General features: G+C 40.4%; 1 protein-coding gene across 1 annotated transcript in view; it reads left to right on the forward strand.

Annotated features, from left to right (window-relative positions):
* The window catches only part of LOC124785478 (probable Rho GTPase-activating protein CG5521), a 261077-nt gene that overhangs the window by 208303 nt on the left and 25853 nt on the right, over window positions 1–26921 (forward strand). The window contains exons 35-38 of the mRNA XM_047254185.1: window positions 9096–9251; window positions 10404–10562; window positions 22497–22624; window positions 24281–24420. Coding sequence (XP_047110141.1) covers window positions 9096–9251; window positions 10404–10562; window positions 22497–22624; window positions 24281–24420 — 583 coding nt within the window. The remainder of the gene's footprint in view (window positions 1–9095; window positions 9252–10403; window positions 10563–22496; window positions 22625–24280; window positions 24421–26921) is intronic.

A 26921-nucleotide genomic window follows, 5' to 3' on the forward strand; every position in this document is an offset into this window, starting at 1 on the left:
CAATTGCTGGTGATCAAACAGCAGCAGTCTGTAAGTGTTCTTATGGGAGGAACACCAGGCTAAATGTGGCAGTGAACCTTATTCACCCCAGTACCTCATATGTACTAGAACTGATGGGGACTCCTTTGTTTCGATGAAGCCACAGTTTTTTGTAGACTATTTAGAGGACAAGTTTAGGGAGGTGGAGGGCTTGTCCAAAATGCGGTCAGGGTCAATCTTGATAAAAACAGCATCCTCTGCCCAGTCATGGGCATTACTCCCTTATGACAAGCTGGGGGATGTTTCTGTTACTATCACGCCCCACAAGAGCTTAAATATGGTCCAGGGTATTATATTCCACAGGGACCTTCTTTTACAGTCTAACGATGAGCTGTGTGCCAACTTAGAGTGACGAAGCGCTCATTTTGTGCGGTGCCTCCATCGGGGTCCGTGGGATAATCACGTTGCCACCGGTGCCTTCATCTTGGCCTTCACATTGCCCGAGAAGGTCAGGGTGATGGTCTACTGCTGTGATGTAAAGCCATATATCCCTCCCCCTGCCATATATCTCTCCCCCTATGTGGTGCTTAAAGTGCTGGAAGTTCGGCCATATGTCTTCCCCCCGTACTTCCAACGTCACGTGTTGAGATGATGGACGTACATCACATCCCAGTACTCCATGCGCCTCACCTCCCATCTGTGTCAACTGTGGAGAACATCATTCCCCTTGCTCACCAGACTGCAGGATTTTACAGCACGAAAGGAAAATCATAGAATACAAGCCCTGGACCTACTGACCTACACTGAGGCTAAGAGGAAATTTGAGCGTCTACATCCTGTGGCTATGAAATCCTCTTACGCTGCCGCTGTGAGGACTGTTGTAGCCCCATCCATTCTGCGAATTCTGGTTGGCTCTCCAAGCTGGAAGACTACACCTGCCCACTTGATGGTGGGGGGCACTTCCCTCCCTGTTGCTCCCACACCACCAACCTCGGGAGATCTGTGCCCCCTCCCCCCCCCCCCCCCCCAACCATCGGGGACACCAGTTCCCACTTCTCAGCCAGGGAAGCGTAAGTCTTCTTCAGTACTTCTCGCTAGGGAAGGGTCCCTTGGGTCACCCCCGTCCCAGGTTTCTGCTGGTGGGAAAGATGACTCCCGCCAGTGCCTTCACAATCATCCTCAGTCCTGAAGACTGAATCAGTCAAGCCCTCCCAGCCAGAGCAACCCAAGGAGCAGCAAGAGAAATCCAAAAAGAAGACCCCCAAGACCAAGGGACTTGCAGTGGCACCCACACCACAGCTACATACAAGCTTTGCTTCTGAGGATGAGGTGGAGATTCTGGTGTCTGCTGGGGACCTAGATCTCGCCGACCCTCAGACATCATGGATACAGACTGCTCAGGAAATAAATTGATGGCTGCAGGTGACCCTGAGATGTAAACTGCCTCACGATCACGTCAATTTCCAGTGGAACTGTAGCGGGTTTTTCAATCACCTGGCTGATCTACGGCAACTGTTAAGCTTTACACTTACTTTCTGCATTGCCCTTCAAGAAACCTGGTTCCCGGCAATGCGTAACCCTGCCCTCCGGGGCTGTTAGGGATATTACAGGAACAATAGTGACTGTAATCGAGTGTCAGATGGAGTTAGCATCTATGTGCTAAACTCGGTATGCAGTGAACCTGTGCTCCTTCAAACCCCTCTCGAAGCTGGGCTGTCAGGATAAGGACGATGCAGGAAATAACTGTCTGCAACGTATATCTTCCTCCAGATTGTGCAGTACCCCTGAACGTATAGGCTGCACTGATTGATCAACTCCCTAAACCTTTCCTACTTTTGTGCGATTTTAACACTCATAACCCCTTGTGGTGTGGTACCATGCTTACTGGCCAAGGCAAATATGTCGAAAATTTACTGTCACAACTCGATCTCTGCCTCCACACATTTCAGTGTGGCACTTAGCACGCATTCAGCCATTTATCTCTCGGTTTGCAGTCCTGGCCTTCTCCCATGTTGAATACAGTTTCCACAGTCATTTAATGAACAAAGTAAGAGCATATGGACTATCAGACCAATTGTGTGATTGGATTGAAGAGTTCCTAGATAACAGAACGCAGCATGTCATTCTCAATGGAGAGAAGTCTTCCGAAGTAAGAGTGATTTCAGGTTTGCCGCAGGGGAGTGTCATAGGACCGTTGCTATTCACAATATACGTAAATGACCTTGTGGATGACATCAGAAGTTCACTGAGGCTTTTTGCAGATGATACTGTGGTATATTGAGAGGTTGTAACAATGGAAAGTTGTACTGAAATGCAGGAGGATCTGCAGCGAATTGACGCATGGTGCAGGGAATGGCAATTGAATCTCAATGTAGACAAGTGTAATTTGCTGCGAATGCATAGAAAGATAGATCCCTTGTCATTTAGCTACAAAACAGCAGGTCAGCAACTGGAAGCAGTTAATTCTATAAATTATCTGGGAGTACGCATTAGGAGTGATTTAAAATGGAATGATCATATAAAGTTGATCGTCCGTAAAGCAGATGCCAGACTGAGATTCATTGGAAGAATCCTGAGGAAATGTAATCCGAAAACAAAGGAAGTAGGTTACAGTTTGTTCGCTCACTGCTTGAATACTGCTCAGCAGTGTGGGATCCGTACCAGATAGGGTTGATAGAAGAGATAGAGAAGATCCAATGGCGAGCAGCGCGCTTCGTTACAGGATCATTTAGTAATCGCGAAAGCGTTACGGAGATGATAGATAAACTCCAGTGGAAGACTCTGCAGGAGAGACGCTCAGTAGCTCAGTACGGGCTTTTGTTAAAGTTTCGAGAACATGCCTTCACCGAGGAGTGGAGCAGTATATTGCTCCCTCCTACATATATCTCGCGAAGAAACCACGAGGATAAAATCAGACAGATTAGAGCCCACATGGAGGCATACCGACAATCCTTCTTTCCACGAACAATACGAGACTGGAATGGAAGGGAGAACCGATAGAGGTACTCGAGGTACCCTCCGCCACACACCTTCAGGTGGCTTGCGGAGTATGGATGTAGATATAGAAGTAGATATCAAGTGGAGAGAACATGATGACTTACGTGGTAGTGTCCCCTTCCCCATCTTCCTGTTACTGCCCTGGCGTCAGGCCCATGGACGCCTGCGCAGATGGGCTTTAAACAAGGTGGGCTGGGAAACTTTCACCTCTGCTTTCACCATTGGATCCCCCCTACCACATGGTAATATCAATGTGATGGTTGAGCAGGTGACTACAACTATCGTTTCTGCAGCAGAAAACACACTCCCCCACACTTTAGGGTGCCCACGGCGAAAGGCAGTCCCTTGGTGGTTGTCAGAAGTCGCTGAAGCAATTAAGGATAGTCGGCGAGCTCTGCTGCGGCAAAAGTGGTACCCTTCCCTGGAGCACCTCATAGCCCTTAAACGGCTCTATGCCCCCATTCGGCCTCTTATCAAATGATGGAAGCAGGAGTGTTGGGGGAGATACATCTCGACCATTGGGTGCCATACGTCACCTTCCCAAGTCTGGGCAAAGATCAAACATGTTCTTGGGTACCAGGCCCCGACAGGTGTTTCTGATGTTAACATAAATGGCGTGTTATCTGCTGACAAAAATATGATTGCTGAGCACTTTGCTGAGGACTATGCCCAAGCCTCTGCATCAGAGAACTATCCCCCAGCCTTTCGCACTCTCTAATGGAGGATGGAAGAGAAAGTCCTTTCGTTCACTACACGCCACAGTGAATCCTATAGCATCCCATTTACAGAATGGGAGCTTGTCAGTACCCTGGCACATTGCCTCGACACAGCTCCTGGGCCAGATCGGATCCACAGTCAGATGATTAAACATCTGACTACAAGTGACATGTCCTCATCATCTTCAACCGGATCTGGAGCGATGGTGTCTTTCCCTTGCATTGGTGGGAGAGCACCATCATTCCGGTGCTCAAACCCGGTAAAAAACCACTTGATGAGGATAGCTGTTGGCCCATCAGCTTCACCAACATCCTTTGTAGGCTGCTGGAACATATGGTGTGTTGGTGGTTGGGTTGGGTTGGGTCCTAGAGTCACGTGGCCTACAGGCTCCATGTCAGGGTGGCTTCCGCCAGGGTCGCTCTACCACTGATAATCTTGTGTCCCTCGAGTCTGCCATCTGCACAGCCTTTTCCAGATGCCAACTCCTGGTTGCCGTTTTTTTTTTTTTTTTTAATTTTATGAAAAGCGTATGACACGACCTGACGACATCATTTCCTTGCCACATTATACGAGTGGGGTCTCAGAGTCCTGCTCTCGATTTTTATCCAAAATTTCCTGACGCTTCATACTTTCCATGTCCAAGTTGGTGCCTCCCATTGTTCCATCCATATCCAGGAGAAAGGGGTCCTGTACGGCTCTGTATTGAGTGTCTCTCTATGTTTAGTGGCCATTAATGGTCTAGCAGCAGGTGTAGGGCCATCTGTCCCGCCGTCTGTGTATGTGGATGACTTCTGCATTTCTTGCTGTTCCTCCAGTACTGGTGTTGCTGAGCAGCACCTACAGGGAGCCATTCACAAGGCGGAGTCATGGCCTCTAGCCAGTTTTCAGCTGTGAAGTTGTGTGTCATGCACTTCTGTTGGCCTTTTACTGTTCATCCAGAACCAGTTCTTTATCGTACTGACAATCCACTCATTGTAGTGGAGGCATATTGATTCTTAGGACTGGTTTTCGATGCTCAATTGACTTGGCTACCTCACCTTCGTGAACTTAAGTGGAAATGCTGGCAGCACCTCAATGCCCTCCGCTGCCTGAGCAACACCAACTGAGGTGCAGATCGCTCGACGCTGCTGCAGCTCTACAGAGCCCTTTTTCAATCCCGCCTTGACTATGGGAGTGTGCTTTATGGTTTGGTGGCACCGTCAGTGTTGCATTTCCTTGACCCAGTGCACCACTGTGGCGTTCATCTAGCGACAACTTCTTTTAGACGGATCCGGCGATCAGTGTCCTGTTGGAGGCCGGAGTCCCTCCATTGAAGGTTAGGCATGTATAACTGCCTCCCAGTTACGTTGCACATGTTCGTAGTTCTCCTGCGCACCCGAATTACTGTCTCCTTTTCTCACCCGCAGCAGTCCATTTCCTGCATCGGCATCCCAGATCAGGGCTAACGATTGCAGTTCGCATGCAATCCCTTCTATCTGAACTGGAGTCCTTCCATATACCACCTATACTTGAAGTCCATTCACGTACAGCTCCATGGTGTTACCCTAGGCTGCGGCTTCGCCTGGACCTCTCACATGGCCCTGAGGACTCAGATAACCCTGCTACTCTCCGCTGTCACTCCCTCTCGACTCTCGACAAGTACCGGGGCCATGAAGTGGTTTACACTGAAGGCTCGATGGCTGATTGTCACGTTGTCTTTGCCTATGTTCATGGAGGACATATAGAACAACATTACCTGCTCAATGGCTGCAGTGTTTTCACTGCAGAGCTGGCGGCCATATTTCATGCTCTTGAGCACATCTGCTCATGCCCAGGTGAGTCATTTCTTCTGTGTACTGACTCTTTGAGCAGCCTACAAGCTATCGACCAGTGCTACCCTCATCATCCTTTGACAGCGACCATCCAGGAGTCCATCTATACCCTGGAACGATCCAGTCATTCAGTGATGTTTGTCTGGACCCCAGGTCATGTTGGAATCCCAGACAACGAACTTGCCGACAGTCTGGCTAAACAGGCTACACGGAAACCGCCTCTGGAGATGGGCATCTCTGAACCTGACTTGCGTTCTGACTTTGCCGCAGGGGTTTTCGGCTTTGAGAGACGGAGTGGCATAACAGTATGCACAACAAACTGCGTGTCATTAAGGAGATTATGAATTTGTGGAAGTCTTTCATGTGGGCCACTCACAGAGAATCAGTTGTCCTCTGCCGGCGCCTCATTGGCCACACTTGGGTGACCCACGGTTACCTCCTACACTGTGAAGACCCGCCTCAGTGTCGGTGCAGCACCCGGTTGACGGTGGCCATCTTCTGGTGCACTGTCCCACTTTGGCTGCACAGCGACTGAATCTTGGGTTGCCGGCTTCGTTGCTGTTAATTTTATCTGACAATGCCTCATTAGCTGATTCAGTTTTATGTTTTATTCATAATAGTGGCTTTTATCGTTTGATCTAAGTTTTAGCGCATGTCCTTTGTCCCTGTGTGTCCTCTTTTTCTTTTAGGATGGAGGTTTTAATGTGTCGCAGAATGGCTGGCTTCTCCTTTTTATTCTCATGGTCAGCCAGCCATGGTCATCTGCTTTGTTGTTTTACTCTCTTCATCCTGTTTCTTGTGTTTCTGTGGTTTCTTGTCCCCCTTCTGTCCATTTACACAATTATTTGTTGCCCTTCATTATTCTTTTGATTTTTCCTTTCATTCCCTTTTGTGTTGTCAGTCTCATTTGGTTTATCATCACACTTGTGGCACTGTTTTATTTGGAACAAGGGACTGATGACCTCGTTGATTGGTCCCTCCCCCCTCCCCCCCCCCCCTCTTTTAATCCAGCCAACCAATGGCAGTAGAGAGTTTTTTAAACCTCTTTAAGGAACAAGAGTGGCGGGATGTTTATACTACCGAACTACCGATAACATAGATGACAAATATAATTATTTCCTTAACAATTTTCTCATGCTCCTTGAGTGTTGCTTTCCATTAGAATGTTTTAAACAGTGTACTAGCAGTAAAAAGCAACCTGGGTGACTGACTAGTGAGATAAGGATATCATGTAGAACAAAGTGGGAAATATATCAAAATTTTAGAAATAGTTACAATCAAGCTGCAGTAGCCCATTACAAACAGTATTGTAAGATGCTTAAAAATGTTATTAGCAAGGCAAAGAGTATGTGGTTTGCAAACAGAATAGCTAATTCACAGGGTAAAATTAAAACCATATGATCAGTTGTGAAGGAAGTGTCTGGTCAGCAGCACAAGGTGTATGATGCAAAGTCAGTTCGTAACAAAAATATTTCTGTTACTGATAAGTCAGATATATGTACAGTATTTAAGAATCATTTTCTGAGCATTGCTGGTGAGTTAAATAAAGACTTAGTTTCTGCAAGGAATCATATAACTCTCTTAGAAAATACCTTTCTGTCTGAAATACTCCTCTGTGATACTGACAAGGGAGAGATTGAGTCGGTAATTAAATCACGGAAGACTAAGGACTCTCATGGATATGATGGAGTGTCTAGCACAATATTACAGTACTGTGCTACACATGTTAGCCCTGTACTTAGCCATATTTATAATTTTTCCTTTAGGAATGGTCCGTTTCCTGAACATTTAAAGTACTCTGTAGTAAAGCCACTTTATAAAAATGGAGAAATGGATAATGTTGACAATTTTAAACCTGTTTCTATGCCATCAGTGTTTGCTTAAGTTATTGAAAAGGCTGTGTATGTAAGGATAATTTATCATTTAATATCACATAATTTGCTATCAAATGTACAATTCAGCTTCAGAAGTCGTTCAACAACTGAAAATGCTATATTCTCTTTTCTGTGTGAGGGACTGGATGGATTAAACAAAAGGTTTCAAATGCTAGGCATATTTTTTATATTTAACTGAGGTGTTTGAATGTGTTGATCACAAAATATTGCTCCAGAAGTTGGATCATTATGGAATACGGCTAGTAGCTCACAACTGGTTCACCTCTTACTTTAACAACAGATAGCAAAAGGTCATTATTCGCAGTGTTTAGAATGGCTGTGACGTGGTGTCTGAGTGGGGTACGATCAAATGAGGGGTGCCCCAGGGATAAGTGTTGGACCACTCCCGTTCCTTATCTATATAAATGATATGCCCTCTTGTATTACGGGTGATTGTAAAATATATCTGTTTGTTGATGACACTAGCTTGGTAGTAAAGGATGTTGCGTGTAACATTGGCTCTGTTTCAAGTAGTGTAGTTCATGGCTTGTAGAAAATAAATTAACAATAAATCACAGTAAGACTCAGGTTTTACAGTACCTAACTCGACATTTTAATTTTGCAGAATGGGCGTATGATTAGTGAAACTGAACAGTTCAAATTTCTAGGTGTTCGTATAGATAGTAAACTGTCGTGGAAAGCCCACGTTCGGGATCTTGTTCAAAGACTTAATGCTGCTCTTTTTACTATTTGAACAGTATCTGAAGTAAGTGGTGGTTCAACATGAAAATTAGTCTACTTTGCTTATTTTCATTTGCTTGTGTCATATGGTATGATATTTTGGGGTAACTCTTCGCCTTCTCAAAGGATATTTTTGGCTCAGAAACGGGCAGTTCGAGCAATAATTGGTGTAAGTTCACGAACCTCTTGTCGACCTCTGTTCACTAGACTGGGTATTTTGACATTGCCCTCTCAATATATATTTTCTTTACTGTTGTTTCTTGTTAACAATATCAGCTTATTCCCAAGAATTAGCAGCTTTCACTCAGTTAATACTCGACAGAAATCCGATCTTCATTTGGATCGCACTATCTTAACCCTTGTGCAGAAAGCTACCACAAGAATTCAAAAATCTAGCAGTAAGCCACTCACTTTCAAACTGAAACTGAGATGTTTCCTCATGGGTCACTCATTCTATTCTGTTGAGGTGGTCCTTGAAAAATTAAGCTAATTCGTATGTTATATTGTTGGTTGCATTTACTTAAACTTATGGCTCGACTTTTTTTGGTTTCAGAAACATTTTATGTTATCTGTTTTTACTTTTATACTGTAATTTCATATACTGACATGTTCCATGACCTTGGAGATTTGCTCCTCAATTTGGTCCTACGGAACTAGACGTGTAAATAAATATGTAGATAAACAAAAGAAAAGGATCTTACACAAATACGTCTTTATTAATTCTGTTTGTAAAAGGAAATTTTATGTAGCCATTTTTATACTTGGTGCAATAAAATAGAATTGTGTAATATCATCATCAACTGTAAGTGTGGGACTGGTGTAGTGTGTAAGTTTTTTGTTACTTGACTTGTCATAAAATATAAACTGCATCAGCCCTAGAATGCAGGCTACAGATCAGATAAATTATCAAAATGTAGATCTTATATTTAGAGGACAAATTTTTTGTACTGTTTTCTAATTTTCATAAATTATTCAGGTGGAGTTGGAGTCGCACACTGGTTTTTTGGGTGGACTGCAACGAAATAGAAGTACTGGTGAAACAGCTCCCTATTATGCAACTTCTTTTCTGGAAGCTATTTTCCATGTGGCAACACGTATGCCATCGTCAAGCCAAGAATCTTTGTTACAGAAGGTTTGTGAAACTGACCATTTAAGTGCTGTATTATTCAAAATTGTAAAGGAAATACATTACACTTAACAAAATAATTACAGACTTCGACTACATTCCAGCCGTGTTTTTACATTTCCTGTTGTTGTGTTAAGTGAGTCATTGTTTAATTGTTGGTCATTTACTTCTGTCATGTATAATTTATAAATTAAGTTTAACTGAGATTACATTTAGACTATTTTCATCGAAGTAGTATATCTATAAAAACAGAAGGGGTTGTTTTTTTTTCACAGGGTAAAGATAAACTTATAATGATGATTTGTTTTCTTTTGATTTGCTGTAAAATGTTTTTCATTGTGTCAGTATTTTGCCTTGTGTGTGTGTGTGTGTGTGTGTGTGTGTGTGTGTGTGTGTGTGTGTGTGTGTGTGTGTGTGGGCGCGCGCGTGCACATGTAAATCCATCCATTAATGGGAAATTCACAGGAGAATGCAAACAGTGGTAGAAGAGAGAGGCCCTCTGCATGTAAATAATGTTAAGCAGTGGATAGGCTTATGCTGCTAGAGGGATTGGCGGGGGGAGATCATTCACAGTGGTCCAATGAGGTGAGTGCTTGACTTGTAGAGAAACAACAAAGAGATAGGAGTGGGTAGTTGCCATTTGCGCACAGGGTAAGTCCGATTGGAATATGGAATATATTAATACCACCCGGAAAATGGGATGGGTTAGCATTTGTAGACAGAGATGAAATTGTGGGCTGGTGAGTGGGGAGGGGGGGGGGTAGGTTATGAGGAGCAAAAAGGGTTGAGGTAGGTAAAGGGCAGTACCAGAGATTGAGATCCCACATAGGTGTATCAAAAAGTTAAGAGTTGTACGAATTTGTTCTGATAGCTCTGGTTTCACAACCATTGAAAACAACCACATTGTACTGAGTGGCAGTCAGTGTTGTTGTAGTGCATCTTGATTGTGACAAAAGTTTGACAGTAGCTGTTCATGCAACTGGGTAGCTGATTGGTTATATTTCTTCCCCCATTATATTTGTGGGAGTATGTATCCATTTTACTTTGTGTTTGAAACAACATCTCAGTTTACTCCTAGTGTGTACATATGAAACACTGTATAACTAGTATTTGCATTTGAACAGAACTATTAATTTAAAAGTTACAATTTTTTTCCAGATGCGTCACCTTGGTAACGATGAAGTACATATTGTATGGTCAGAGCATAACAGGGATTACAGGCGTGGAATAATTCCAACAGAATTTTGTGATGTTCTTATTGTCATCTATCCTTTGCTGAATGGATTGTACCGTGTACAAGTCAAACGGAAGCCTGATGTAAGTTTAACAGTATAAGAATGCAGTAAGTTTTCATGATGAGATAGACATTGTATCATACAAGTTCTATGGGAGAGCATGTTGGGACTACAGAATCGTCTTAAGTAAAATAATGAACATGTGTACGGGTTGCTTTATATTCATTTCACTACATTTAGATATGTACGCCATTAGTAGCTCAGTGGGTGTCAAGACAATAATCAAATTCAGTACATGTTTGTGAAGCATGTCTGAAGTTATAGTTCCAATTACAACAATGATTTGACATTTTAGGCTGCTGGTAATGGTAATATTTCCTCTGTAAACAGTTATTCTAATGCATCTGCAGAAGACTAGACCAGAAGTGAAAAATCAGGTACATGTGAAGGGCTCTTGATTGGGATCTCCCATCCAGTTCATGAATAGGGGAACATTTCATTTGATATGCAAGTAGGAAGAGATGTGTAGTAGTTCTGTCTTAGCAATCTTACTTCCATGTACAGCTTTAAAATTACCAGTTCCTTCGAAAACACAAATTTCCAAAAAAAATCAACATAATGTCGTAGATGATGGTGCTCCCACGAAGAAGAAAGGCCCAATCATACCTTCCTGAAACAGATCTCAGTAGACATTACATTCAGAGAACCATTAATGTTTTGGAGAGATTCTGTTGGTTACTATGACACCCAGTTGTGGAAGCTGTAGTGGTTGGCAAATTCACTGATCTGAAATGCTGCTGCTGCGTGTGCAAAAAGAATATGATGTAAGAAGCTTTCATCATCAATTTTCTCCAGTGTCAGTCACATCTTCACCTTATTGCGGTTTGTTCTCATGCTTAACTGCAATACTGAGCTGAATTTTATGGGCATAGGCAGTAAAAACAGAAAATATACATTGAGTAGTAATTTATGGGCTACCTAACAATAAAATTAGCCATATGACAGAATTAGTAAAATATTGTTTACTAACTGTCATACATGTTCAACTTTCCTTTTAATTACACCCTTAACCCCCCCCCCCCCCCCCCCTTTCCCACACCCCTCAAAAAAAGTATTTTCACATTGATATAATTCCTTCTGCATTGCCTGTAGTTTATTTGTGTTTCTCCATCTATCCATCAGTAGGAAGCTTTATTGTCTAGAGCAGTGTTCTTTAATCTTTTCAATAAATGAAACCCTTTTACTGTCGATTTTCATCCTAGGACACCTGGTCGGTTTCTATACTATGATTTTAATGAAACATTCTGTAAATGGTTTCTTTGCAAGAAAAATGACAGCTATACTTCAAGTACCTGGCTACAGATTATGCAGTGGCTTCTAGGACAGTTTTGATGATATTTTTAATAAGCTACACAGCCTCATTAAGTATTCTACTTATGGATTTTGCTACATCAATACAATTGTCCCATGGTGTTTCATCCTCCTCAAGGAAAGACTTTACGACACCAAATATTTCAACTATAATATTATACATTGGTAGAGATGTGCATAAGAGAAGGAAAAACCCTCAGATGTTGGTGTGACAGGTATATATAATCTGCAGCTGCAAGCTCGACTAGCGTTCACCACCAGCAATGGAGGGTGAAGCTTCAACAATGTCAGCTACTTGTGCTGGCGAAATCTCAGAAATGTCATCAAACAAACGTTGGCTGAAGAACCTGAGATGGAAGAGAAGGGGCTGTTTATCAACAAGTGGCCATGAAAGCCTCAATGCTATTATATTACACCTCTTATCACAGGAGATTTCAAGACTGTACCGGCACCTTGACCAACAATGGAAGACGAAAACCTGTTTACTATCCTCCCTCATCTTTCTATCGTGGTGGTGGGAGGAAGGGGCCACCCCAAAGTTCATGAAATGAAAGTGCCTAATCACCATCGAACAGGCACATCATTTATCCAACAGAATTGAATGAGCTTTTCTTTGTGGATGAATTTATGCAAAATAGACTTAGCAAGAACAGATGAGCAGCTTTTGACATTTTCTATCAACTAAGTGCCAACGTGCATTGAGACGACTGGGATAAGATTGACAGCATCACTCACAAAAGCAACAGAATGAACTCGACCACTGCGCCAAACGGCAGAAGAAAAAGTTTGCAAGATGTGGAAAGCAGATTGACAAGTTGAGTACCAACATGTCATGCACAGTGATCAGTCTCGCTGAACAACCATTGACACTAGAGGAATGGTCTGTCCTTAAAAAAGGATGGAATTTCACTGTGATTCCCAGAATTTCAAACATGGAGGATATCATTGTTAACACCAAAGTGGCAATCTGGAACTTTCCTTGTGGAAAAGCATAGGAAATACACACAACTTCAGGAAAAGCATCAGCTTGCAACTTGAAAAGGAACCTGAGCATCACTGAAGCCCTACCACCTCAGCTGTATGGATTTCCAAAAAGATAATGTTCGACGAAGATTTATTATAAGTGCTCCTGGCTCTCCACTGTATAAACTGGCGAAACACTTAGCCTTTCTGCTTCAGCCACATGTGAGGAAGACTAGCACATACGGAGAGGACTCAGTACTTAGCTTATTTTGCAACTCAAAACTTCATATTTTTCTAGTTACCAGAAAAGTGTGTACCTTTATGGGAAAAATATTTAATAATTCTGAGAATATATAAAATCTACTTAAACTGTTAACAAATTGTGCAGCAAATTGCAAGAACAATCGAAACTGCAATATTAATTTTCTTTATTACTTGATGACTAGTTTCAAGCCTAAACTCATTATCAGATGATCTACTAAGCTATGCAGTAACGTCCATTATGACAGCCACATGATTGTTCATTCTAGTTAAACTTTTTTCATTACAGCATATGGTATTTTGATTCCTGATTTACTTGTGTGTCCATTCATAGAAAACCCATTAATATTTTTATTTCATTAGAAAGCCTGCAATCGTGGGAACTATTAAAGAACAAATCCAGGTTCTCACCGGGTTGGAGAAATGTGATACAGATGTTTTTCAAATGCCCTTTTAATTTTTCCAGAAATTGGAAAGAGACATACATTAATATTTTTTGAGGTTTTTTTTGTAATTTTCTTTGTAACTTTACTACTTAAATAACTATGTTTCTGTTAACAATATGCCTCTCTTAATTTCTGCAAATAGTTACAAATCAAAGATTCATAAAGTCTTGACCCTGTAGATAACTACCACTTTACATGGTCATTCTCGGATACCTAGATTATCAGTACAGCACTACACTGAATATTCAATAGAAAAGAAAGTTTTAGTCAGAGGCGAAGAAAAAAAAGTGCAACAATTCTTTTTTTATAAGACTACGCAAATGTGCAAAGTTTCATGAAAATCTGAGACAGAGGAAAAAAATCGTAGAATTGGTTGATTTGACATGGAATGGCCCGAGAAGACATGTAGTGTAAGGCATTTCTTCCATACAGCCTTAGGATGGTGATGGACAGAATCAACTGCAAATTGCACAAACATAGCATAAAAACTATTTACAGACTGGCCAAGAAAAGCAAAGACGGTCTGAGATCAGTGAAGGAGATAAAGGATGTCTGGAATGTACATAATCCATATGGAAAATTCTTTTTTGGAAGACTGGATGATTCATTAACACCAGAATCACAACATAAATGGTATTGCTTATGGGGACAGGTGGAGAAAGCAGCCATGGTGACTACATAATAAAATTCACTGACACAGAAGTTCTTGCTGTACAGAAGTGGTTCCACACACACCTGCTTACTTGCTTGTTCGGGGAAGCCATATAGATCCACAAATGTGACAGTAGCTTCAACAAGAGGGAGGAAAGCCTCAAGATGAATGGATCCTGGATTTCACCAACTGTTGCATGTAGCAGTAGAAGGACCACAGTGGTAATGACCAGGGAAAAGCTCTCAGACATTAGTGCGACAGGTACATATTATCTGTGGCCCTGAGATTGACATCAGTCCACCGCCAGCAAAGGAGGGTGAAGCTTTGACAATGCTAACCACTCATGCTGTTGATATGTCAGAAAAATCGTCAAACAAATATTGACCAAAGAGCCCGAGACAGAAGCCGATTGGCAGTTATTTACAAGGAGATCCTTCGGTATTAAATTTATGTTCTGATGCATAACTTGCATAATTCATACTGTGAGTTGAGCTTCATCATTAGATTCATCTTTCATAGTGAAATTTGGATGATTTCAGAAGAAAAGTAAGTTCATTCTATCTTATGGTTGCTTTCGAGGTGATATTGTTGGTTATAATGCTTATTAGTACCATAATTATCTTTAACAATAGAGCTGGTTGTTGAATCTGAACTAGAACAACAACATTCAGCAGTAAAACACTTAAGTTACATTGTGCAACAGAATATTGAAAATGATCAGAAGACAAAAAAGTACAGTGGTAATGTCCTTGTAAGGCTGAATAAAGATTAAATAGTTACTTACATTGGTAATATTTTGATCAGCAGAATGTAAAAATTAATAAAATACAATTGATATGAATTTATAAACACTAACTAACACTGCCTTTTATATAAGGTGCTTAAAGGGGTGGAGTGGGCACTTTCAAAATGTTACATGGACAGTATCCCCAATGAACCATGGACCTTGCTGGGATGGGGTGGCTTGCGTGCCTCCACAAACAATATGGATTGCTGTACCGTAGTTGCAACCATAATTGAGCTTGGAGAGGTCAGAATAACCCATGGGTTCTGAAGAGAGGCAGCAGCCTTTACAGCAGTTGCAGGGGGAACAAGCTGGATTATCGACTGATCTGGTCTCCTATGGCCTTGCTGTCCAGGTGCTGAGAACAGCAGAAATTTGAGGGGAAACTGCAGCAACACTCCCCCCCCCCCCCCCCTGCCACACACACACACACACACACACACACACACACACATTTGCACATTTGGTGTGTGCAGCTCCACTGTCTGGCTTATTGCTGGTGTATATTCTTCGGTAATATGTTCCAGAGATACAATGGTAATACTCAGGAGGATATCGCCAGGAAAGACTTCTAATTTTCTGTGGGTCAGAATGTGGAATGTTAGATCTATTGTTTGGGTAAGTTGGTTTGAATATTTAAAAAGGGAAATTGATAAGTTGAAGTTAATACAGTGGGAATTTGTGAAGTGTGGTAGCAGGAAGGCAACTTCTGCTCAGGCATGTACAAGACTATAAATACAAAATCAAATGGTGGGATGCAGAAGGAGCCTAATAATGAGTAAGAAAATAGGAATGTGGGTAAGTTTCTATGAACAACATAATGAATGCATTATCATAGCCAAGGTAGACACAAATTCAACAGCCGCCACAGTTATACAAGTGTATATGCCAAATAGCTCTGCGGATGATGAGGCATGTACTAAGAGAAAGTATGGTGAGATACAGGAAATTATTCACAAAGTTAATGGAAGCAAAATTATGGTGGAGGATTGAAATTCAATAGTAGGAAAAGGAAGAGATTGGGAGAATGTGGGTTTGGGAAAAGGAATGAAAGAGGAAGCCACATGGCGGAATTTTGCTGAGAACGTAATTTAATCTTTTCCAACACTTAGGTTAAGATTCATGAAAGGAGGTTGTATACATGGAAGAGGCCTGCAGACACTCGAAGGTTACAGCTTGATTATACACTGAAGTGACAAAAGCGCTAATATTGTGTCGGGACCTCCTTTTGCCCAGTGTAATGCAGCAGATCGATGTGGCATGGACTCGACAAGTAATTTGAAGTCCCCTGCAGAAATATTGAACCATGATGCATCTATAGCCATCCATAATTGCGAAAGTATTGCCAGTGACGGATTTTGTGAAGGACTGACCTCTCAGTTATGTCCCATAAATGTTCGATGGGATTCATGTCAGATGATCTGGATGGCCAAATAATTCTCTCAGTTTGTCCAGAATGTTCTAAAATGGTGCTTTCTTATATGTAAAAATGACATCATTGTCGGGGAACATGAAGTCCCAGAACAGCTGAAAATGGACCCTGACATAACCATTTCCAGGCAATGATCAATTCAGTTGGACCAGAGGACCCAGTCCTTTCCATGTAAACACAACCCACACCATTAAGGAGCCATCACCAATTTGCACAGTTGACAACTTGGGTCCATGGTCTCATGGTACATCACGCTCGATCCCTACCATCAGCTTTTACCAACTGAAATTGGGACTCATATGACGAGGTCACAGTTTTCCAGTTGTCTAGTGTCCAGACAGTATGGTTATGAGCCCAGGAGAGGCACTGCAGGTGATGTCGTGCTGCTAGCAAAGGCACTCTTATCAGTCATCTGCCATAGCCCATTAGCATCAAATTTCGCCACAGTCCTAATGGGTACATTTGTTGTATGTCCAACATTGATTTCTGCTATTGTTTCACACAGTGTTGTTTGTCTGTTAGCACAAAAACTCTACACCACTTCTCTTAGTTGTTAGGTGTAGGTCGTCAGCCACTGTGTTGTCCGTGGAGAGAGGTAATGCCTAAAATTTGATATTCTTGTCACATTCTTGACACTGTGGATCTCAGAATGTTCAATTCCCAAATGATTTCCAAAGTAGAATATTCCACGTGTCTAGCCCCAACTACTACTCTGTGTTCCAAGTCTATTAGTTCCCGTCATTGTGGCCATAATCACATCAGAAACCTTTTTGAATGAATCACCTGAGTACAAATTAAAGCTCCATCAATGCCCAGACCTTCTGTACTTTGTGTATCCAATATTACCACTTTCTGCCAATGTGCATATCACTGTCCCATGACTCTTGCCACCACAGTGAATAGTGGTAAGACAGAGCTTTAAGAACCAGGTTTTAAACTGTAAGACAAATGTAAGGCAAATGTGTACTCTGATCTTAATTAATGGGTTATGAGCTGTAGAGAAAAAGTGAATAATTGGGAAATGGTAGGAAATTGAGGATATGGGACGTGGATAAATTGAAGGAACCGAAGGTTGTTTGTAGTTTAAGAGGGAGCAATAGGTAATGTCGAATTCAAACAGGGGAAAAGAATGCAATAAAAAATGAATTGGTAACTTTGAGAGATGAAATTGGGAAGACAGTAGAGGATCCCATATGTAAAAAGACCGTGTGGAGCAGAGATTCCTGGATGACAGAGGGTGTATTGATTTTAGTTAACGAAAGGAGATAATATAAAAATAAGCCAAATGAAGCTGCCAAAGCGAGTACAGGCATTAAAAACTGAGACTAACAGAAAGTGCAAACTGGTTAAGAAGGAATGGACAGAGGATGAATGAAAGGCTGTAGAAGTATGCATAACTAGGGGAAAGATAGATGAGACTTATTGTAAAATTTGTGGCCTTTAGAGAAATGCATAACCAGGGGAAAGAGAGATGAGGTTTATTGGGGAATTACAGTGACCCTTGCAGAAAAGAGAAGCATCTGTAACAAAGGGAAAGCTGAAACATGGAAGGAATATGAAGAGGATCTCTGTAAAGGACACAAATTTCAAGACAGTATTATTGAAAGAGAAGAGAAAATAGGTGAAGATAAGTTAGGAAATGTGGTAGCTGTGAAAAGAATTCGACAGAGCACAGAAAAATGTAAGGGGAAACGAAATCTCTGGAATAGACAATATTATGTCAGAACTACTGATATCCATAGCATAGCAAGCCACAATAAAACTATTCCATCTGGTGTGCTAGATGTACGGGACAGGCAAAATACTCTCAGACTTCAGGAAGTAGTAGTAATTTTAATTTCAAAGAATACAGGTGCTGACAGTTGTGAATACTACCGAACCAGCCGTCTGATAAGTCTTGATGGCAAAATATTGATAGAAATTATTCACAGCAGTATGGAAAAACTGGTAGAAGCCAACCTCAGGAAGGATTAGTTTGTATTCCAAAGAAATGAAAGAACATGTGAAGCAGTACCTACCATATGACTTACCCTAGGAGATAGCTTGAAGGAAAGCAGACCTACATTTGTAGCATTTGAAGATTTAGAGAAAGCTTTTGACAGTGTTGACTTGACTCTGCTTTGTGAAATTTTGAAGCTAAAATTCAAGGACCAAAAAATTATTTGCAACTTGTACGTAAACCAGACCGTGGTTATAAAAGTTTCAAGGGTTTTGAAGGAAAGCAGTGGGTGAGAAAGGAATGGAGCAGAGTTGTAACCTATCCCTCATATTATTCAAACAGCCCATTGGGAAAGCTTTGAAGAAAATAAGGAAGAAATGCGGAAAAGGAATTAAAAGTTTAGGGAGAATAACTAAAAACGTTAAGGTTTGCAGAAGATACTGAAATTCTCTCTGAGGTGGCAAAGGACTTGGAAGAGAAGTTGAATGGGTTGAATAATGCCTTAAAAAAAAGATTATAAGATGAACATCAACAAAATTTCACATTTAAGAAATCATTCATGCAGGAAGATCATACTAACATTCCATTGAATGACCGTCACACAGACTCCCGTATGATGGATGTAGTAATAGGAATCCCTGCCGTAGAGAAGCAACTGAAACAATTGAGTCGCCAAGTCTGATTGAAATCCCAATTCGGTTTTACAGAGAGTACTCTACGGCATTGTCCCCCTTACTTAGCTTGCATTTATCACTAATCTCTTGCCCAGTGCAAAGTTCTAGGTGAATGGTAAGAAGTGCAAGTGATTCTTGTATACAAGAAGAGAAAATAATGGACCAGCAAAATATCCTTAACATCTGTTTGCTGCAAAATTTGTGAACATATTCTGAGTTCAAAAATAATAAATTTCTGTGAGACAGAAAAACTTCTCTCCACAAAACGGCATGGATTTATGTTGCATCATTCGTGCAAAACTCAGCTTGCCCTTTTCTCACGTGATATCTTGTGAACATGGGTGAAGCAGAACAGACTGACTCCATACTCTCTGATTCCCAGAAAGAGTTTGGAATGGTGCCCACTGTAGACACTTAACAAATGCCCGAGCATAAGGATTAGGTTCTCAGATATATGAGTAGCACAAAGACTTCTTAAGTAATAGAACCCACTATGTTGTGCTCAACAGAGAGTATTCATCAAAGACAAGGGTATCGTCAGGAGTAGCCCAGGGAAGCGTGATATGACCACTCTTATTCTGTATATGCAGGACTACTAAAAGCGATTGGTTCATTCTCAGAGCTGTATATTTTCCATAGTGTTACCTATACGAATATGATTGATGCTTGCATAGAACCGTAAACTCACCAAGTTTGCATTTTGCACCCCCACAAATGTTCTATGAGTGTCCCACTGGTCAGATGTCACAAATCCAAGTGGTAATCAACTTCATTCTATGCCTTATGTGCGGTATCATCCTGTCAGTTGTCATAACAGCAACATTGATGTACTCACTGAGCTGTTTCGAAGTTCTTGGCAGTGGAGGTACACAAGCACAATCTTTAACATGCCTCAAAGGAAAAAGTCACAAAGTGTTAGCTCAGCCGCTTACTGCATTGTGATGCAAAATAAAAGGAACTGGCTATATTTGTCCAATTTTAATTGTTGTACGAGTTGCAGACAGTATGGTTGGAAATGTAACTTCTATCGCAAAATCTCCCACTCAGTTTGCAGTGATATTTGAAGTTTGTGGCTTGTGCACATGTGAAACTTTCCCTCACCCTCTCCACAGTTTCATGTGGCGCACTTGGCCAACCACAATGTTGTGTTTACAAGGCAGTTCTTTTCTATAATTCCTGCTGAATGCATGCTGCAGTAGTTCATGCGTCTATTATATTTGTACATTTAATACTTTGGAAAATACGGAATTCTGAAAACAAGTGAATCATAGTAGCTCTGTACATAAATGATCTGACAGACTGAGAGGTCAACAATCTGTGTCTGTTCACTGATAATGCTGTGTTGTACAGGAAGGCATCATCATTGAATGAGAGTAGGAGGATATAAGATGACTGAGACAAAAGTTTTAGTTGGTGTGATGAATCAGAAATGTTTTAATAAATCATCAGTAGTGTGCTGCTTGACGCAGTCATGTCGATTAAATATCTGGTTGTAACATTGCAAAATGACATGAAATGGAACAAGTGTATAAAGATGGTTGTTGGGAATGCAGACGGTTGACTTTGGTTTACTGTGAGAGTTTTAGGAAAGTGTAGCTCATCTGCAAAGAAGACCAGTTATAAAACGTCTGTGCATCCCATTATTGAGTACTGCTTGAGTATTTGACATCCCTAGCAGATTGGATTAATGGAAGACATCTGAAGCAATCCAGAAATGTGTTGTTATATTTGTTAATGGTAGGTTCAATCAACACATGAACTGTACAGAGATGCTTCATGAATTCAAATGAGAATCCATGGAGAGAAGGTGATGTTCTTTTCACGAAACACTATTGAGAAAGTTCAGGGAACTGGTATTTGAACTTGACGTCAGAATGTTTCTAGTGTCACCATTTCATGTAAGGCACATTTAGGTAATATAAGAAACGTTAGAGTCGCCATTGCAAAAATGTGGCTGTTTTTTTCTTGCTCCTTTTGTTAGTGGAATAGGAAAAGAAATGACTAGTAGTGATACCAGGTTACCCTCTGTCGTGTGCCATATGGTGACTTGTGGAATATTTGCAAGTATGTAAATACAGAATGTAGTTAAGTTATATTGATACAGAATGTAGTCAAGTTATATTGGGCAATGCTGAGGGAATTAGATTAGGAAATGAGACACTAAAAGTGCTAGAGGAGATTTACTATTTAGGCAGCATAGTAACTGATGATGGCAGAAGAAGGTAGAAAATAAAATGCAGAGTGGCAATAGTAAGGAAAGCATTTCTGAAAAAGAGGAATTTATCATCTAATACCAATTTAATTGTTAGGAAGTCTTTTCTGAAGGTATTTGTCACGAGTGTAGCCTTTTATGGAAGTGAAACATGATCAATAAGCAGTTCAGACAAGAGGAGAATAGAAGCTCTTGAAATGAGATACTGTAGAAGATTGATGAGTAGATAGGATAACAGATTAGGGGTGCTAAGCTCAATTGGAGAAAGAAGAAATTGTTGACACAACATGACTAAGAGAAGGGATCCATTGGTAGTACAACTCCTGAGGCATCAAGGGATTTTCAATTTGATAATGGAGGAAAGTATGGGGGCTGAAATTGCCATGAGAGATGAAGATTTGAATAAAGTAGGCAGTTTCAAATTGACATTGGTTGCTGTAGCTACACAGGGATGAACAGGCTTGCACAGGATAGGCTAGCATAGAGAACTGATTGGAACCAATCTTTGAACTGAAGACACCACCACCGACAACAATAAGGGTACAGTTTTTTCAAGTTAGGAATAAGACTGTAATTTTGTTTATAACAAACAAACACATTTTTCTTGATATATGTGCATTAAGGTTACAAAACACCATGTGGCTTACCTTTCTGATGACAGATAATTCAGTGATACGGACTTCTTTGGATGCAGGTGTAGTGTGAGAGACGGAGAAAGGTTGTGGTTTGAATGACCTGCTACAATCGTGCATTTTTAATCATTATCTTGTAGTTGAATTAGCCACCTGATGGTGTTTGATAAATACAGCCTTTTCCACACTCATATTTGTAGACTATCCAAATTAGTAAGTGGAAGTGAGGTTTGGTTATTATTCTGTTTTTAAAAAATTGTGGATGCATTGATTTTTCTGTTCCTTTGATAAACTTACATGAATTTTCACAGAACCCTCAGGTTCCATGGATCACAGGTTCAGAAATGCTATTCTAGAATATTTCCTGCTGGATGTAACATTTTTCAGTTACAATACACTTATACATTTAAATTCTGCATACTACAAGGCAAATTACAGTTTCTGTCGCATTTTACACATATCTTGCCTTACTAACTGAAACTGAGCCTACAATTAGAAGACCACAGCTGAGCTATTCAGTGTTTATTAGCAATACCATGTAGCAAGTGATGGGAAACTTATATTCTTTAATTCAGTTTCTATGTAATACTTACTCCTTTAAGTTTAAGATTATGTTGTATTTCAGCTAATATTACTTCAATGTGTTCCAGGTTCCATACTTTGGACCACTCTTCAATGAAGCAATAGTTGACAGTAAAGTGCTTCCGGGCTTGGTGAGAGCATCTGCAATTAGTGCCAGTCGTGCCAAGCGGAGTATGCTTCCTTTTTACCAGAATTAGTGAGTTATTTCTTTGTTCAGTTGAATAGTATAATATTTATTGGAACTTTCAGTTTTGTTTGGTCTTTTATGAACATAATAGTTTTGAAACACAAATTGTAAAAATGCTATAGGAGTAAATGATCATCAGAAACACAGTCCCATTGTGTGGATTAAAAGGCCTTCCCAGTTCAGAAATTTGGTACTGTATATGATAAATAATTACAGTTGTGTGTGACCACTAAATTCTGGAACTGATCATTAACAGCTTCAAATAATGTAATGGATTCCATTGTCTTGAAATGCAAACATCCATACTCCTCTGCACTAACCAAATCAGTGCTGAGTGCATACTGCTTTTGGGAATGGTTGCTTCTTTCTTGACGTGTATAGTGTAGGCCAAACGGACCGCTCACACACTCAACATTCATGAAGCAGTATTTACTATTGTGCAATAACATTGTTCATATGTTGACTCTTGCTCAGTATATTGTACCATGTAAGGATGATATTGTGCAGTACATGGCAGATCCTACTGAGACTTCATAATTAGCACACATGTAAACATCTCTTACTGTGACGCCATACGAATATGAATAAATGAGGATAGGCAGATGAAATGCCTCGTATGTTGAGGTGCATTCAGGGGAGTAGTTGGATTACATATTTAAGACTTGTTCAGTAATAAGCTGTAACAACTTTCTGCGGAAGAGTTTAAGTGCAGAAAAAATAACACAACAACTGCTTATTTGTTCATTTCAGAAGCTCAAGTTATTTGTTGCAAAATCACATATCAGCACTACCTGCCAATGATCCTCTACAATAATGTTATCTTACTTTTTTCAGGTTTGTGGATCACTTCCAGCATTGTGGACAGTGATATCCAGTCAGTATATGAACAGTATCTTTCAGTGTACATAAGGTGTAACAGAGATCACCAATTCATGAAAGATTTGTCATTCATCCTTAGAAGGTTCTGATAGGCTATACTACAAATTCTCTGTAGCTTGTTAGCATGTCCATGAGTAGAATGCTTTCCAAGCCACTTTTCGCCCATCACTGCCTACTCTTCTTTCTTTCTGTCTTTTTCCCCTCACATGGCACCTGAGATCACAACACATGCAAGATCTTATATCATCAAGTGCTGACATGTTCGTTATGGCGGCAAAGTTCTAACTGATTTGCCCTAGTCATAAATACTGAGCAATATTATTTCACTGTTGTTAGTCTCACATTTCAGTGGAACATATAGACACAGTATTATTGTGCTATAAATATTGAGCATGTGAGGGTCCCCTCAGCTCAGAGTAACTTATCACAGTTTTCCAAGCACATTTTTTGTTGGTTGAAATTGGTGTTGAAGATTTATACACAACTGCCTGCAGTATGTACATGATGAAGTGGAGACAGGCAGCTCCATTTTGTTTTAGCTCCTCTAGCGGTGTGATACAGTACTGTGCCATGAGGATTTCAATGTGTAGCAGACTGCTGGCATATATGACAAAGAAACAGAACATTAATTATATAACCCTATATTTTTTAGGACAAAATTAAAGCTAAATGTTGTAGCTAAATGTTGAATAGGCCATAAGGTATTTTAGAATTTGGTGCTTTTAAATTTATTAGTATCATTTCCACAATTGATATTCATCATTACATGTGCATCCTACCTTGCAGTTATGAAGAACGTTCCAGATCACTGGAGACAGTAGTATGCAACCACAGGGAGCCAACTACATTTGAGGAGTTTGCTGCACAGGTCTACTCTCCAGTGCAAACACCATCACCGTTTTGTGGAGGACCAACACGTTCCTCAGGTACCTAAGCGCACAATCTTTCTTTCCCTATGTTTGCTATGTTTAGAATATTTCAGAATATAAGGCAAGTGTAGCTCTCACTGAGAAGCTCCAGTTTTTTTCACTGTAAATACTTAAAAAAAATCCTACATTGATTCAGATGATGTCCAAACAGCTTCTGAGAATGATTCTAAAACTACTGGGGGGGGGGGAGTTCATATTCTCATTTCTAAACTTCTCTTACATATTTTACTTTGAATCTTTTTGCTGCAGAATATCGAGAGTTACAGTGCCAGAAATATTTCCGTACCGTGTTTCATTTCATTCTCCTTTGGCTGGCAAACAAATACTTGTGTTCCACAAAGACACAAATAAAAGCATGTGAAATTAATAAATGCTTGAGGGAAGAAAAAGTCTATGCCCAGCCAGGAGGGAAATATAACATTCCATCATGTCATTTGAGGTTAGGGAAGGAGCAGCACATATCTGAAACATTTAAGAAATGAGAGGAAAAGGTGTAGGAAGTGGCAGGTGTGATAGAGAAATTTCATAGCCTGAGGGAATATTAGAAGAACTGAATGAGAAGTAGTTTGATATATATAAATGTCTAATATGTGAAAAACATTTTTATAGCATATCAGGAATTTTTGCACACATCATTTCACTGTTAGTATCAAGTCACATTTATTCATTGATTTATTGTACTGAAGCATACAGTTAGATTTAAGTTTTCTCAAATTGGTTTACCTTCCTATTCTGATGATTAGTTAAGCAATACAATGCCTGTTTAACATAGAAATCTCATGTCTCTCTTACTGCCCAGTCCAGACACTTGGATGATGTCGTCCAGGATACCGAGCAGCATACATAGCACACGCCCATTGAGTATTTTGATCACAATAGCCATACATCAACACAATATTGACCTTTTCCGCAATTGGTAAATGGTCCATTTTAACACGGTTAATGTACGTGAAGCAAATACCGTCCACACTGACGGAATGTTACGTGATACCACGTACTTATACGTTTGTGACTATTACAGTGCCATCTATCACAAAGCGAAAAAAGTGGTCCAACTAAAATGTTCATATTTCTGTATGTACTACACGAATATGTAATAAAAAATGGGGGTTCTTATTTAAAAAAAACGCAGTTGATATCCGTTTGTCCTATGGCAGCACCATCTAGTGGGCCATCCATAGTGCCATCTGGTTTCCCCCTTCAAGCTAGACAAGTTTCGTTCTTTGTAGTCTTTTAGTTTGACGCTCATTTCGTGAGATATTTGGCCTGGTCATGGTCAGTGGACCACCCTGTATAATGTTTGAGAGACACGTAGGATGAGAAGAGGACTATTGCTTTTGCCTGCAGTCATTTGCACTTCACAATTGAAAGGTGGCAACAGCACTCCCAGTTGTCAGGGATAGTCTTTTGTCGACTGTATTGCAGTTCTAGAATGTTGTTGTAATCTTTCATTTTTATGCCACTGCGAAAGATCTGTCTTAAGGAGCTCAAGTTCAGTCACGTAAAATATAGCTATGTTTTATTTGAAACATACAGTTTGATTCTGTTACTGATGATTTTTGGGATTTGGTGGATTCCTGCTTGATCTGTTTTAATGTGTCTTATGTTTCTGCCTCATTATTTGGTTCATTGACCATGTTCATTGTTGAATTGGAAGACAAATTGAGAACAAAAAATGCATAGGCAACGGATTGAGGGGACATGTACCATAAATGAAATTTCATCTTGTGTGAAGTTGTAAGAGAGATACACCACAGTTGATAACCAGGTATTTATAGAGCTTCGAAAGCTGGAAACCATATGTAGTACTTTGGCCGTCTTAGGAGCAGAAAACCACACTTCAACATACATTCTGACAAGAAAAATAAAAATATCACAAACCATGGTGATAATTCAAATTCATCCCAGAACACAACTATTTTCAAGCAGTATAGGACTTTTGTTAACCACCATGTGTGATGGATAGGCCCTGGTACACAGAGAGAGATTTGGCAATCATTGCTGCTTGACATCCTCGTCTCTTTTTTACATTGTGGTGATTGAATTTTTGAGATAGTATATGTTTCCAGAGCTTCCTCAAAATCAAGTAACTCTGGTTCAACACTACTAGAACTTGCCATCACCAGTACAGCAAGGCAGTTGAAGGAAAAATGAGAAGAAAGATCTGAAGGATAGCAATTTATATGGCTGAAATATGTGTAATTAAAATTCACAACACTGAATGAGTAGTTGGTTTTTCTTTCCTCTTATAACATTTATCTTCTCAGCCACCTCTTCTCACTCAAATGGTCTTCTCTCTTTCTCAAATCGCCGATAATGGATTCCATGCATGAACCCTGACTGTTCTTCCAATTATTGGTTGATCAAAAACTGTTTATCATCCTCAGTAGTAATAATATTTAGTGCATTAGCATGAGCTGCATCAAAAACAGCATCTAGTTTATGAGCAAGATCTGTTTCTTTTCACTTATCATCTGACAATCTTTCAACATGCTTTT

Source organism: Schistocerca piceifrons, chromosome 1 (assembly GCF_021461385.2).
Source record: "Schistocerca piceifrons isolate TAMUIC-IGC-003096 chromosome 1, iqSchPice1.1, whole genome shotgun sequence".
NCBI lineage: Eukaryota > Metazoa > Arthropoda > Insecta > Orthoptera > Acrididae > Schistocerca > Schistocerca piceifrons.